Source organism: Tinamus guttatus, unplaced genomic scaffold (assembly GCF_059628265.1).
Source record: "Tinamus guttatus ecotype Peru unplaced genomic scaffold, ASM5962826v1 Tinamus_guttatus_pri_ptg000287l, whole genome shotgun sequence".
In the NCBI taxonomy this organism is placed as follows: Eukaryota; Metazoa; Chordata; class Aves; order Tinamiformes; family Tinamidae; genus Tinamus; species Tinamus guttatus.
In genome coordinates this window covers 1,905,641-1,919,688 of record NW_028288821.1, presented here as the reverse complement: position 1 = coordinate 1,919,688, position 14,048 = coordinate 1,905,641, and the positions used below count along the sequence as shown (strand labels likewise).

The window sequence follows — 14,048 nt, the reverse complement described above, 5'->3', positions numbered from 1 at the left end:
CTTATCAAAACCAACCAACTAAACAACAACAACAAACCCTATCTTCTTTCTAACAAGAGTTTGTTTAGTTTAAGTTCTCAGTCTTGATTCTTGTTATTTTTTTCCTGGCTAAGCTGAAGACCCTTTTAGTATCTAATATTTTCTCTTCATAAAGATACTTTCATAATATAATATCTCAGCATCTTTGAAACAGATTCAACTCCCTGTGTGTTTTTTTTTTCTCCTGAATATTTATTTTTTCTCTACCAAGGAGATAAATTTAAATAAGCATTAAATTCAGACAACAGGGAGGAAGCGCCTTGAAAAGCAACAGGACATATACAGTAAAATGAATGTTTCCAGTACGAGCATGCAAAGGAGCGTTACCCATAGAAAGGGTGTGTTGGGGGGAACATCCACAGCCATTACTCTGACGAGCCTGCAAAGATGAAAGTTTGCCCAAGGTTCGTCTACTGCCCCCACTTGTACTACCTGGAAGCAGCTAAGTCCACACCTCCTGCCCCCTTACCTTCTCCTCGAGCAGCGCTTGCTCGTAGCTCATTTTAACGCCAGACAAGGCTGCTCAGTGCGACGATGGCCAAACACCACCACCACTCAACAGGAAGATATCTTAAAAACAGCCATGCACCCCTAACATGTCTGTCCAATTAACATATGATTTCATGCTATGGAAATGCTGTTAACAGCAGCATGTCACCAACCACACCAGAAATTAGAGGGCAGAATCACAGACAAATGCAGCACCCAGGAAGGCCTTGTCCCACAGCCGCATACAGGGCAGCGGGCTCAGGTGCCGCTAAGGCACGAGCGGGTCAGCAACACGGGCTGCCCTGGGAACCAAACTAGCGCAGGTGCCCAAGCCTGCGTCTGCTGAACGACCCAGCTCAGGGCTTGGCTCCCAAAACGCAAGCACGGATGGAGCAGGCAGCAGGCGGCCCAGGGCGAGCACTCCCGATGCGCCCTGGGGACACTGGGCACCTTGCATCCCTCACAGAACATGGGGACAGCGCCAACCTCCCATTCCTGATAAAGGGGCCGAACAGCGCCGAGCTCGCACAGAGCGAGCTCAGAAAGACACCCCTGACTTCGCGGAAAGGAAGAAAGAACAGGCAGAGAAGGGCCTTAACGAGGTCTTCGACGTTGTTTGCCGGTATTTGAAACGCCTCCACGCTGCGACGCGCCCCCGCCCGCCCTTCACGCACTGCGCACGCGCGGCGGTGACGCGAACCGGGGCGGGCGGGTCCCGGCCGGGGCGAGAGTGCGCATGCGCGGACGGGGCGGGCGGCGCTGCCCGGTTCCGGCGGCGAGGCCAGGCGGCGGCGGCGCCATGCGCGGCCTGTAGAGCGGCTGGGCGGGAGCTGGAGCCGCCATGAACCTGCGCGGCCTCTTCCAGGACTTCAACCCCAGGTGAGGCCGCGCCGCGGCTCCCAGGGGGCCCGCGCGGCGGCAGCGCGTGCGCCTAGGCCTGGCTGTCCGGTAGCGGCCGTTACCGGTAACGCGCGGGGCGTATTTGCCTTGCGGCCGCGCGACAGTATGAGGGCTGGGCGCCCTCCGTCCCCCCATCCTCCTTTTATTTTTTTTTTTTGCCTTTTTTTTCCTATTAAATAATGTTGAAAAATTGCAAGCATCTTCTAGATGTGTTTTCCCAAATTACTTTTTTTCTTTGATTTATTTTTAAGCGTTTGAACTTGATTACTTCAGCTATGAAGTGTTAAAATAGAAATGAAGGTTGTTTTCTACTTTAGCGCAGGCATTTAGCATGGGGTAAAGTCTTATTTTTGCAGATGTGAAAGTGTTTTGCTTAGCAGTTCTAGGCTAGATGTGGGGAGTTACTGATATAGGTTTCTTATTTTGAGCTTGTGGCTTGTCTTTTCTTGTAGTGACTGTCTTGCCAGGAGTTCACAAATGCACCCAATTTTCAAAGAAGCTGTGAGCCAGAATTGAATTTACTGGTTCTGTTGTTGAAAAATGCTCCTTGAGTTGTGCAGAATGGCATGAAATGCTGGAAGTCCTGGAAAATGTTACTTATGGAAGTGGCCTTCCATGATCGTAATAGCCCCTTCCAAAAGCTGTGTTCAATCAGTTGTCTAGACAAACTGAAGAACAACAAGTGCTTCAGGAAATGTGTTGTTGCAGAGAGCTGGAAATAAGCACTTGAGATATTTATGCAATGGCTCCTTGAAGGGAATGGGAAACTGAGAAGAAAAGTCCCAGCAGCCAGTAAGGTTTTGTTATTGATAAGTGATATTTGCGGCTTACATGGATGCCATCTAAATGATGAATGAGCAAGACTTAATTCTCTGCACAACTCCCACTTTCATGTTAAATGCTTTGATGCTTACTGGAGCACCTGGTACTCCCCAGTGTTATTTTATTTGTGTATTTATTGAGAGGCAGGGGAAAACTTACAAAATACAAAAAAAAAAATTGACTTGTGTGAATGGCCTAGAAATTTATAGAATCTCTTTCTTGTATTCAGGGGTATTTTACTTTGAGGTATCAATCATGCTAGGAAACACAGATACAATAACTGCTTTTTCCTGGTAAAGGGCAGCTGAAACATTTGTGCTGAATAGAGGGAAACTAAACAAGCTTGATATCTAAAACAGCAATGCTAAGCTACTGGATATTTTATCATTTTTTAGTAAGGGTGCGAGTGGATAGTTTGAGTTATGCTGTCATAGTAATAATTTCTCACTGTTGCTGCTTTACTCTGTAGCAAGTATATACTCTGTTCTGTAGGTTATCCATGAGTTTAAATACATATAATTACTTCACTGAAGTGATGCTGAAGTTTAATTATGTGTTTTATAAAACACTCTGTGATGCTCAGGTGAAGGGTGCTTTGTGTGTGAATAACTTTTCCCTTCCTGTAGTGTGAGGAAGTCATGTACTATATAATTATTTTGTCTGACTTTGGGTGGTACAAATACCTGCTGTGCCAATTGCTGTGTCAGATATTCCCAAACATTTATTCATTCTTAGATTGACTAGTTTATAAAAATGTACTGACGTGGCTATCTTAAATTTATACACACCACTCTAAGTATTTCAGTTAGAAAGTAATTTCACAGTATAGTCAGTAACTTTGTTAAACGTTTAAGCTTGTTTCTCCATAATGTTTGGGTTTACATGTGTATAGAAGACTGGAGACCACATCTGCCAGGTGAACATAAGTAACAGTAAATTTTTTTATCTGTAGTCAATTTCAGATGTTCAAAGTTAATTTATGGAGAATTATCCATGATATTTGTAACTTAACTCATTATTCGGTGTAAAAGAACCCATTTTCCAGAAATGTGTATAACTGGAGGATTTCTCAGTTTCTAATAATACAGTTCCTGACTTGATCTTTGTGGGAGGGAACTATTTTTAGAAGTCGTTCATTAAGTCTGTCATGCAAGAATGCTTTTGATGTGTTCCCTTGAAGTGGTGATTTTGCAAGTGGGAGAGGTGACATGCTGATTTATGATGGAATATTTGCCTCTTCAGAACAGATTTGAACATTTGCAAAGACAGTTAAGACGGGCGTTTTCTGTTAAGCAATGTCCTGATTAAATTTTACTTTTGACTTCTTTTTTTTTGTTCTCTGAAAAGTTAATGTCAAAATGTCTGCCAATTCTGAGTCCATTTTTTCCTGCTTTTTTTTTTTAATAGCAAATTTCTTATATATGCCTGCCTGCTGCTTTTTTCTGTGTTGCTCTCTTTACGTCTGGATGACAAAATTCAATGGAGCTACTGGGCTGTGTTTGCTCCAATATGGCTGTGGAAGCTAATGGTGATTGTTGGTGCCTCGGTGGGAACAGGAGTATGGGCCCGAAACCCGCAGTATCGGTAAGTTGAGGATATTTGTTTCCCAAAACAGAAGGAATGTAAGATGTTTTCCATACTGTGCAGTTCGGGTCTGTTGCCTAAGAACTGTTTTGTTTAGCCCTCTAGTATTGGCTCTGAGTGTATAGGAAAAAATGTGTGTGCTTTCACTTCGTGTGTGCTGTCGCAGATAATTTATTTCTTAGTAATGGATGATATTCTGTTGGAATATGCTGAATTATGTAAATAAAGCTGTTCTGCACAAAGATTTGATTCAGTGAACTGGGATAGGAACCAAGCAGGTAGCTTTAGTCTGGGCTTCCTTCCTTTCTGGCAGTCTGCATGGTATCTGAGGGCCTCAGTAGCAACACAGAAATCCTGCTTTAATTGTTCAGCAATGAAACCTTTAGAAATTTTTCAACTTGCAAAAAACATTTTGGCCTTTCTGGGTAGGAATATTTTAAGTGTACATGCACTTAATGGGCAGGAAATACTGCTGTTTTAACAGCACTGTGTTTAATAGTGACTAGTTATATCAGAAATGTATGCTTATTAAAAATCAGATTATCTTCTGAAACTTAGAACTTGCCATCAATATCTTAGGATGTTTGTATGCTAGCGTGCTTTTTTTTACTGACAAGTAAATTGAATGCTTCCTTAACCTCTCTTTAGAGCAGAAGGAGAAACGTGTGTGGAGTTCAAAGCTATGTTAATTGCAGTAGGCATCCACCTGCTACTGCTGATGTTTGAAGTTCTGGTGTGTGACAGGATCGAAAGAGGAACCCATTTTTGGCTTCTGGTCTTCATGCCGTTATTCTTTGTATCTCCAGTGTCAGTTGCGGCTTGTGTGTGGGGATTCCGACATGACAGATCTTTGGAGGTAAAGCTATTTGTTAGGCCGAAGGATTGGGACAATGCAAGCCTGAATAAAATTTAGAGCTCACCCTCAATAATATGAGGTATTAGGATTGGTAATGTGCATTGCGAGTAATGGGATTAATTGGGATTAATAGGAATGGAAATCAGTGGGACTAGAAATAGATTTTTTTTTTTTTTTTAGATTTTTTTCTAAATGTTTCTACTTTTTTTTTTCATATGCCAAATTGCAGCATATTTTTAACCTGCCTTTTTATTTTTGAATGCTTTAAAACCACAAACTGCTATAGGGGCTCATACTGAACACTTAAAAAATTGAAATTACAAACTAAAATTCCTCAGCTGGTAACTACTGTCCCTAGGCAGAAGTGAGCTTGCAGAATACATAAAAATTGAAAATTTTTCACCTTCCCAACATGTGTGCTTAATTTTTAGCCTGTTTTACTCCTATCAACAGCATTCCTAGTAACTTGTTTCTATCTCTTTTCCTCTCTAATTAGATCTTTACAGTTTGAGCAAGAAATTGAGCAGGAATAGGAGAGTGTGGCAACCCTAGTAACACTTTGCAATAGATTTATCTTTTTTTGTTAAGAATTTTTCAACTTTCATTAGCTAATAGAAGTGTTTAATATATTACTGCAACTGCTAAAAGTTTTTTTTTAAAATAGGTGAACATTGCTTATTTAAATCTAATGATTTTTTTTTACACGTTAATTTAAGTGTACCTTACAGATATCTGAAGAAAATAGTTTATGATTTGGTTCTAGCTTCTTTGCTTTGTTATTTATGTTTTAATAGATCACTTTTTTCTGTCCTAGGTTTTTTTTTTTTTTTCTTCCAATCTAAACTTCTCCAATCTGTTCATTTTGGCTACTGTGCACAACAAGAAGGGAAATTTTCAGTGCTTATCTTAATTTAGGGTACCAATTTAGCCACTAGAGAGAAGTCAACTGCTCAAACTCACATACTAAATACAAGGAGGATCTTCCCTTGAGACATGTGCTTTTCTAGGTTAACAGTATGGGGATGAGAGCCCTACAATTTCAGGCATGCTTAATTATGTGTAATATAAGAGAAAATGGATCCATATTGAGATTACAAGCACAGAGTTTTTTAAAAAATTCCTTTGTCAGATTCTTTGTGAAAAGATTTATAATGCAGGAGTAAACTGTAATATCTTTTTTCTTTCTAGCTGGAAATCTTGTGTTCAGTCAACATTCTACAGTTCATATTTATCGCACTCAGATTAGATGAGATCATCAGATGGCCGTGGCTTGTATGTAAAAAGTGGTTTTCTTCTTATTTTTAAATGAGGATTTTAGTGCATATATTGACTGTAGGAAACAATTACAGAGTCTTAATCCCATTTCACTTGTTCAACAATCCTTTGCTGAAGTTCTGGCATTTCATTCAGGAGCCGTGGAAATCAGATGACTAAGAGCGTAGCATTTAATTCCTCAGGGGAGGGATGTGTGCCATCAAATATAATTAATCTCTGATCAGTTATTGAAATCATAAAGGGGTTTCCAAATGGAACAGTAGATCAGTCACAAAAAGGATTGGTGAGTTAGGGAGCATGTTGGCCAAGTAAAACATGACCAATAATTTATTGTACATATAAATATAAATTCACTTCCTATCCTAGTGTCAAAATATGTGGAGATCAATTTTTGCAAGTGACTTTACTATACAAAAACCTTACTTTTGTAGATGGGTTTTCATAAACCTCTAATCTGGCATGATGGTGACTGTCCTTCCTGTTTTCCTAAAAATTATGAGGAGGATCTCATTTAAACTGTGTCAAGCAAGGTGTCTAGTGTAGAAAATACTTGCTAAAAATCAATTTCAAGTACTGTTTGAGCCCACTCAAAATAACAGAAGTTTGATTTTGTGTTGAACTGTTGTGAGAGCCTTGAACTGTTTCAACATGACAGAGTTTACAAGGCTTATCAAGGAGGCCAGAAGAGTTATATGGCTTGTAACAGTGCGTGTGATTTATGAAACACTTTTTGTTAGAGATACTAGTTAGAGCATTGCACTTAAATTACTTTTTTCTAATTTAGATTTAATATGTGGAATTGCTGAAATTAACTTTCTTTTTCCTTTTTTAGGTTGTTTGCGTTCCTTTATGGATCTTGATGTCCTTTCTGTGTCTAGTAGTGCTCTACTACATTGTGTGGTCTGTTCTGTTCTTGCGCTCGATGGATGTGATTGCTGAACAGAGGAGGACCCACATAACAATGGCTGTCAGCTGGATGACAATTGTCGTTCCTCTGCTCACATTTGAGGTAGGCAATACTTTTATGTATCTTGTTCTTTTTTTTTCTGGGAGTGGATGTTGGTCTATCTCTTTCTGAGTCTGCTAAGATGGACATAATGCTTTTCGTTTTGGAATAAAATCTTAACTGCAAATATGAAGGAAAAACAGGAATCGTCTGGTATTTGGAGGTTAATTTTTGGCAGCTTTTTGAGTAAAATGTAAGGTCTAGGAACTATAACTTGATGTTTCTCTGAAGGCCATTTTTCTTCACAGATGTGTGTAAAGTTAAAGACCTGAGATCAGGCCACAGATGTTAAGATTGGTGTTGTCTATTGCAATGAAACTAACACTGTAATTCTTTTCTCCTCCCATTAGATTTTACTAGTGCACAGACTGGATGGGCACAACTCTTTCTCTTTTATACCCATATTTGTTCCTCTCTGGCTGTCACTGATAACTTTAATGGCAACAACGTTTGGACAAAAAGGAGGAAATCACTGTAAGTATTTCATAATCGTTTCTGGTTAAAATTGCATTGTGCTCAGGCTGGAATTCAAGACTTAAATGTATCTTTAAGGGTTTGTTGGGTTTTGTTTTGTTTTTTTCTTTCCCCAGAAGGGTTACTATTCTGCTGAGAATTTGACCCCTTTTGGTGTTCATAATGTCTCTCTTTATTGATATAAGAACTGGTTTTCTCTTTGAACTCAAGCATTCCCAATGAGATTTTGCTTGTTTACCTTTGTAGAAGGCTTATCTTTGTAAAGTTCTGGTATAGAAAACTAGTATTGGTGATTTTGATTAAAAAATCGAGTGTTGTTGAGAACTTAGAGTCCGCTTAGTCTTTTGAAAAGCTTAACTCCATATTATCTCCTGCAGAGTTAGTAAGAACTCAAAACTATTTCTTTAAAATTATTCATCAAAATACACTTAGGACCAATTAAGGAGTTACATGAAATAAATGAACTGACATCAAGTATAATCTCTGCACAAATAGGTTGAATGAGATCTTTCCTTGCAGATACTTGGGCTTTCTTCAGTGTGAAAGATTTGACTCGGAGGGCAGGCTGTTCCTTGTAACACTGCCATCTTCTGAATTACCAGCACCTATTACTTAAAATATCCACACAGGCAGAGTTCTGACTTTTATGTAGCACAATTAATACCAAAGATCATGCATTTCTGTCATCGTGTCACATTTAGCTAATACCACAAATATTGTGGAATGCTGCGTACATATAGCACTAATCTGTGGAGCCTGTGGTATCATGTCCCTTCTGCTGTTGTGTCCTCTACATATGAAGCAAAAGCTGTTGTGAAATGACCATCTATGTGACCTTCATTTCCTGTGGACATGCAAGGCCTCTTGTGTTTTTTATGTGCTGATGTGACCCGACACTGCTTAACGTGTGAAATGGAATGGATTCTTGCTGCTGTTGTATAGTTGCAGTCTATTACTTCATATTGTGTTTGAACTATAGTGCTATTGTACTACGGCTGTAAGTAATGCACTGCAAAGCAGTGCTAGCAGAAATTTTACAGTTCTTAATATGGAAAAAAGGAAGCTATGTGAGAACTTGAAATAGGGGACTGTTTGTTCTATTTAGTTGAATTTTCACCACCTTCTGTATTTTTTTTTTAAGGGTGGTTTGGAATTCGAAAAGACTTCTGTCAGTTCCTGCTTGAAATTTTCCCATTCTTGCGAGAATATGGAAATATTTCGTATGACCTTCATCATGAAGATAGTGAAGAAGCAGAAGAAACACCAGTTCCAGAACCACCAAAAATTGCACCCATGTTCAGAAAAAAGACTGGAGTGGTCATTACACAGAGTCCTGGAAAATATGTGATTCCACCTCCCAAGTTAAACATTGATATGCCAGATTGAGATGACAACAGGTTAATACACTGGGACTGGGAATCAGCAGACAAATGTATTTCATCTCACGCCTTGTCCTGATTACTTAAAAATAGCTATTTGTGAATCAGTGGCTTGTATTATAGAGATCGGAGATTTTTAATATAATTTGAGAGCTTTACATGTTTGTGTAAAATCGTATGGAAGCAAATCAAAGTGGGAACACTACTTCTAGTTCACAAATGGAAACAAACTTCATACAAAAATGTACCCCATGAAATCAACAATTTTAAAAATGTTAATCCAGAGATGGGGGCATTGTTTGTAGTAAACAGGGTGTTGAAGACTTCAGACTTTAACACACTTGCCAGCAGCTGAGACTCACTGTTCTTCACTTAAGTTTTCTAAGCGTTGTGACACTTCCCCATAGAAATAAATGGCTGTCTAATTTGTGAACCTTCCCAAGGGATTGGTTACACACTTGGCTGTATAGTATTTATATGAACAATTTAGCAGTGTAATATATTGTTTAAAAATCTAGTCCTGTACAGTATAAATATTATGTAAAAGTATTTTTTTAAAAAGCCTGTATGAAATGCCTATGCTATTACAGATGTCTTTCAGGTCTTAAATGTACACTTTATTTTTCAAATTTCAAGTTCCATATATATTAATGTAGTATCTCTTTACTTTTTTCTATTCAGCCACAATCATTATCTTAACTACAGAGGCACAGGAGTGTTGCGTAACTCGGACAAGACTTGAAAGCTTCTTTTTTGAAACGGAATGTATAACAGCTTACATTATTTTTTGTTAGCTATGTAAATTATTATGTACATATTCCAACTTTTGCACTGGCTGGGGGTCTAAGTGTTGCCGGCTTCATGTTCTAATTTTCCTTAAGCAACACCTACACCATTCTCCCATTATTTTGTCTGTTTAATAAACTGTTTCTTGTATGATGTGTGTAATCTATGCTGGGAACATTAGTTTTAAGTCTTACAGCTGTTACTATAAATATCATAACAAGCCTAGTACTTCATACCAAGTTGTTAGGTTCAGTGTTAAGTGATTAAACTGTTTAAAATATGAATTGGTTCATGTTGAAAAGCATTTTCTCATTTGAAGAAAAATATTTTGACATTGACTTCAGACCCTTTTGAGAAATTAGTCTTTGAAATATATACTGCATTAGTTTCTTGATATTTGAAATATATACTGCATTACTGCTTATTTTCTTAAAGTTTCATGTCTTTTATCTATGGCAATACCCTCTTGTGCTGTATCTCAAGAGCAAATTATCTATTGAAGCTATGGAGTGGCTATTGGAGGCCTAAAAATAGGTTAAACGGGTAAGGAAGAGCATGTTGGTTGCTGAGCCTGGCAGGAGGGTGGACTGGTGAATCTCTTGAGTTGCCTTCTCTCACTCTTGAATTTCAAACTATCCCTGTTCTTTGCTGTGGGATTTAAGGTATAGCAGATGATTGGATGAGCGCTCTTCCTTCTCTAAAAGCCTTTCCCAGTGTTTTGGCTACCTTCTTAGTTGATGCTTCTTGTAGGTAACGTGTGGCTGAGAGTCCCCCATAACTGCAGTTACGCTTTGCATTTATGCGAGCCAACAGTTTAGGTAGCTTTAATACTTCAGATCATGTTTCCTTATACTTAATGTTTAAATGACATGAATAGAGACTGTACAGAAACCTCTCTGTCTGTGAAAGGCTCCGAACTGAAAAACTGCAGAACTTGCTCTTCCTGACACTTCAAACTTCTCTTTTCCTCACTGTGGACCAGCTACTAGATGCAACTGGACAGAGACCTTGTCCTATCATATGTTCAATTCAAATTAAGTTTTATATACTGTATGACTACTGAGTGAACATCTGCAAGTTTATAAATGAAAAGCAACAACTTTCATTCGGCAATTTTTATTACTTCTTCATTTTGCTAGGAAACTCTGCTATTTTATGATGTCATGGCAAGACAACGTGGGTATCATTATGATGTTGTAGAATTCTCTATTGAAGTTCAGGGTAAGCTATAGCATCGTTTTATTTTATCTTGCTGTCTCGCAGCAGGAAGTAGTGCAAATGACTGCAAGCGAAAAACTAGGTCAAAGCAGGAAAAGAGAATCTGAAATGGATCTGTCTTTAGCAGAAGCGTCCTGTTTTTCTGTTCAGGATAAAATAGTTGATTCTGTAATCTCAATTTCTTCTGTTGCTCCAGTATATGATAAAACAGCAGCTTGTGATACTGCTTTAAGATCTGTAACAGAAGAAAAGGGTTTTCAGGCTTTGAGTGATGGACCCTGGGCAAAAAGACCACGTCTTAATCCTTCTGAGGATAGCTCTGCCAAAGCCAGTGATTTTTCATTCCTCACCTTTCCGAAGAAGCTCTGGAAAATTGTTGAAAGTGATCAGTTTAAATCGATTTGGTGGGATGATGATGGGAATTGTGTAGTGATTGATGAAGACTCCTTCAAAAAGGAGGTGCTGGAAAGGAGAGGACCTCTGAGAATTTTTGAAACTGACTGCATGAAAAGTTTCATTCGTCAGCTTAACCTTTATGGTTTCAGCAAAATGCGACAGGATTTTCAAAGATCTGCCTCACTTGCTGAATTTCTAGCAGAGGAAAAAGCAGCTTCTGCTTTTAGCAAGGTATGTCTCTAAACAGGAAATAACTTAGAATCTACTGCGATAAAAGTGATGCTGAAAAAAATCTGGTATTTCCATTACTTTGAATATATGGAAAAAAAAAAAGATGGATTTCTTATCTGTTTTGTTTCTCTTGTTGCACATGGTGTGTATCAGATTTAAAATGTGTTTCGTCTGGGATTTGCTGAATCCTCCTAGCATCATGCTAGTATTCATTCTCCACGCTTGCTGAAAACTACTGATGTTCAGGTTTTTAAATCAGTTTTTATCCTTTGGAAAATCCTATGCTCCAAAAGAGCTAAAAGGTTGTTACTTAACACTGTGTCTCACCAAATTTCATTTGACCTAAACTTTAGGTTTAAAATGCCCTGATACCCTTTTTAATATTAATGTTTGTTTTTTTCTGTTTGAAGTTCTTAATTATCTTTGTGTTTTGAATCTTGAAATGGTGAAAATTAATTCTTCTCATTTGCCTTCTCTAGTTACAGTTCTATTATAACCCAAATTTTAAGAGAGGTTATCCCCACCTGCTAGGAAGATGCAAGCGAAGAGTTGGCATAAAAACTAAACCAGCAGTTGCATTCTCACTGAATCAGGATTTTAATGAAAATCACTTGAGAAGCGAGGGAAGAAGCCCTGATGTTCAATCTGCATTTGGACTCGTCTCTGCAGAGGAGGCTGATCTGTTCACAGCAGCTCCAAGGGAGAAGGCACCAACACCTGCCCCAAGGAAGGCCACAGTTATCAAGGGACTCACGAAAGCACCTGGTCGAATGAAAAGTGGTTTTGCATCTTCTCAGGAAGCCTCCCTGAGCCTGTCGGAGCCTCCTGCAGCAGAAGCTGGGGACGAGTTAAATCAGCTGGCCCCATTCCTCTTGCCACAGCAGAGCAGCCCCGCTGAAGCGAGCGTGCAGGATCCTGACTCCGCTACGCCTCCACCTTCCGCCTCGCTCTACCACCTTATACCTCCTGTACCAAACAGTCCTTTCAGACCTGCCATGGGTCTTCCTGCCTTTCCATCCATGTATCCAGATATCTCAGCCATGCAGGCTCACTGGGCTAGTCTGCTTCCCTTCTGTAACCCGTGGTTTTCAATGCCTATGATTGCAGCAGCCGCTGCTCTTTCTATGTCAAGATCATCTCACCACCGCAATCCAACGTACCACCACTGCCCTAGCTGCAACTGTCCTTCAAACAGTGCACCTGCTGGCAAAGGGGTTGGGCCCCAAGCTACTGAATATACAGGATATCATAGATAAATAACTTTTTTTTTTTTAGAAGGTTGCATATGCCAAGGGAATAAATTCTAACAAATACACAATTAAACCATCTGAATACTAAATATTTCCCAATTGTCTTGTTCTATTTATACAATGGGATCTTAGGTTGAATTTATGTTTCAGCAGTCAAAAACTTATTTAAATAGAAGTAGCAATTCTACAAGCAGTTTAATGATTTTTTTTTTTTTTTTTGTAACAATCAAGCTTAGAGAGTAAGACAAGGGAAAGAGACAGAATTCTTGAGAGGGGGTGTTAGGGTAGATGGCGCTTAGATGTACCCGAACTCTTCTCACAATACAGCAGTGTCCCAGAGCCAAGGCCCTGTTGAGGAGGGGAGAGGAGAATCCGTTCTGCTTTTGATGGAATAAACCTCTGATAAAAGCATTTACTAAGGCTTAGTTTAGAGAGGTTTAACTGAAGTATTTATATCAGATGTTACTTCATGATTCTTCCTCCCCCGCCTTTTTTTTTTTTTTTTTGTGATAGTGGACTTGTAACACTTGCTGTGTAGGACCTCCTTACTGTGACTTATGTTAACTCTCACAAGAAATAGGATTGTAAGTTTATAAGCTCACAGTAAATATACAGGGCTACACAGTCCAGTCTGATCACTGAAAGATGCCCTAAATCAGGTCCTGAGATAAGAGAATAATAAAATCAACAGACCAAAACCAAAAGAGATCGGTGTCATTCATTTTTGTTGATCGGAAGGTGCTTGCTTGTTAAAAAACAGAAGAAATGGAAGAATATTTATAAATTACTATGTTGTATGAAATACCATGAATAAAAACACTTCTGTTCCAGTATTTTTGAAATAAAATTTAAAGTGTTGAAACCATTTTGTTCATTTTTATTGTAGCTGCATGTGTAACACAACTACAGATCAAGCCTCTTGCCTAATGAAATCAACACTAAAGCTACTAACTTCCATAATGGGAATAGGTGCCAATGATTTGAGAAAGCAAACAGTTACACTTTTTTAAGTATTCTTAAGGTATATGCCCTTAAAACTAAAAGATGAAACAGTTTAATCTATAAATACCAACATATTATTATGTTTCATACTCAAGAATTCAAGAGCATTCTGTGAGTTCCATGCTCCCTAACCTTTAATCAATTCTGCTTGATAATAGTTATTCTAAAGTACTAAATATACTAAAGATACTTTTATTTTTGCCTCTCAACTTTAGGATAGCCTGACCTCACTCTTATATCTAGATATTTCTTAGAAATACCTAATTAAGGTCAGTTGAGGAACAGACTTCTGTTTGCATCAGGCATGCAGCACTGATCCCTGACTGTGCAGTGAAGAGCAA

General features: G+C 38.8%; 2 protein-coding genes across 2 annotated transcripts; both read left to right on the top strand.

The window, feature by feature from the left end:
• Positions 1 to 1,326: 1,326 nt before the first annotated feature.
• TMEM185A (transmembrane protein 185A) lies at positions 1,327 to 9,760 on the top strand. The gene is made up of 7 exons (XM_088527445.1): positions 1,327 to 1,407; positions 3,658 to 3,834; positions 4,483 to 4,690; positions 5,879 to 5,962; positions 6,798 to 6,974; positions 7,322 to 7,445; positions 8,587 to 9,760. Exons 1-7 carry the CDS (start codon positions 1,370 to 1,372, stop codon positions 8,829 to 8,831), a joined length of 1,053 nt encoding a protein of 350 aa, XP_088383571.1. The 5' UTR covers positions 1,327 to 1,369; the 3' UTR covers positions 8,832 to 9,760.
• A 911-nt stretch (positions 9,761 to 10,671) lies between these two features.
• Positions 10,672 to 12,716, top strand: LOC104575283 (heat shock transcription factor, Y-linked). The gene is made up of 2 exons (XM_010222616.2): positions 10,672 to 11,455; positions 11,935 to 12,716. Exons 1-2 carry the CDS (start codon positions 10,889 to 10,891, stop codon positions 12,709 to 12,711), a joined length of 1,344 nt encoding a protein of 447 aa, XP_010220918.2. The 5' UTR covers positions 10,672 to 10,888; the 3' UTR covers positions 12,712 to 12,716.
• The last annotated feature ends 1,332 nt before the right edge of the window (positions 12,717 to 14,048 follow it).

Coding starts and splice junctions, on each gene's coding strand:
- TMEM185A (XM_088527445.1), top strand. CDS start 1,370: ATGAACCTGCGCGGCCTCTTCCAGGACTTCAACCCCAG. Junction 5,963..6,797: donor TCATCAGATGGCCGTGGCTT/GTATGTAAAAAG, acceptor TTCCTTTTTTAG/GTTGTTTGCGTTCCTTTATG. Junction 6,975..7,321: donor TTCCTCTGCTCACATTTGAG/GTAGGCAATACT, acceptor TCCTCCCATTAG/ATTTTACTAGTGCACAGACT.
- LOC104575283 (XM_010222616.2), top strand. CDS start 10,889: ATGACTGCAAGCGAAAAACTAGGTCAAAGCAGGAAAAGAGAATCTGAA. Junction 11,456..11,934: donor CAGCTTCTGCTTTTAGCAAG/GTATGTCTCTAA, acceptor TGCCTTCTCTAG/TTACAGTTCTATTATAACCC.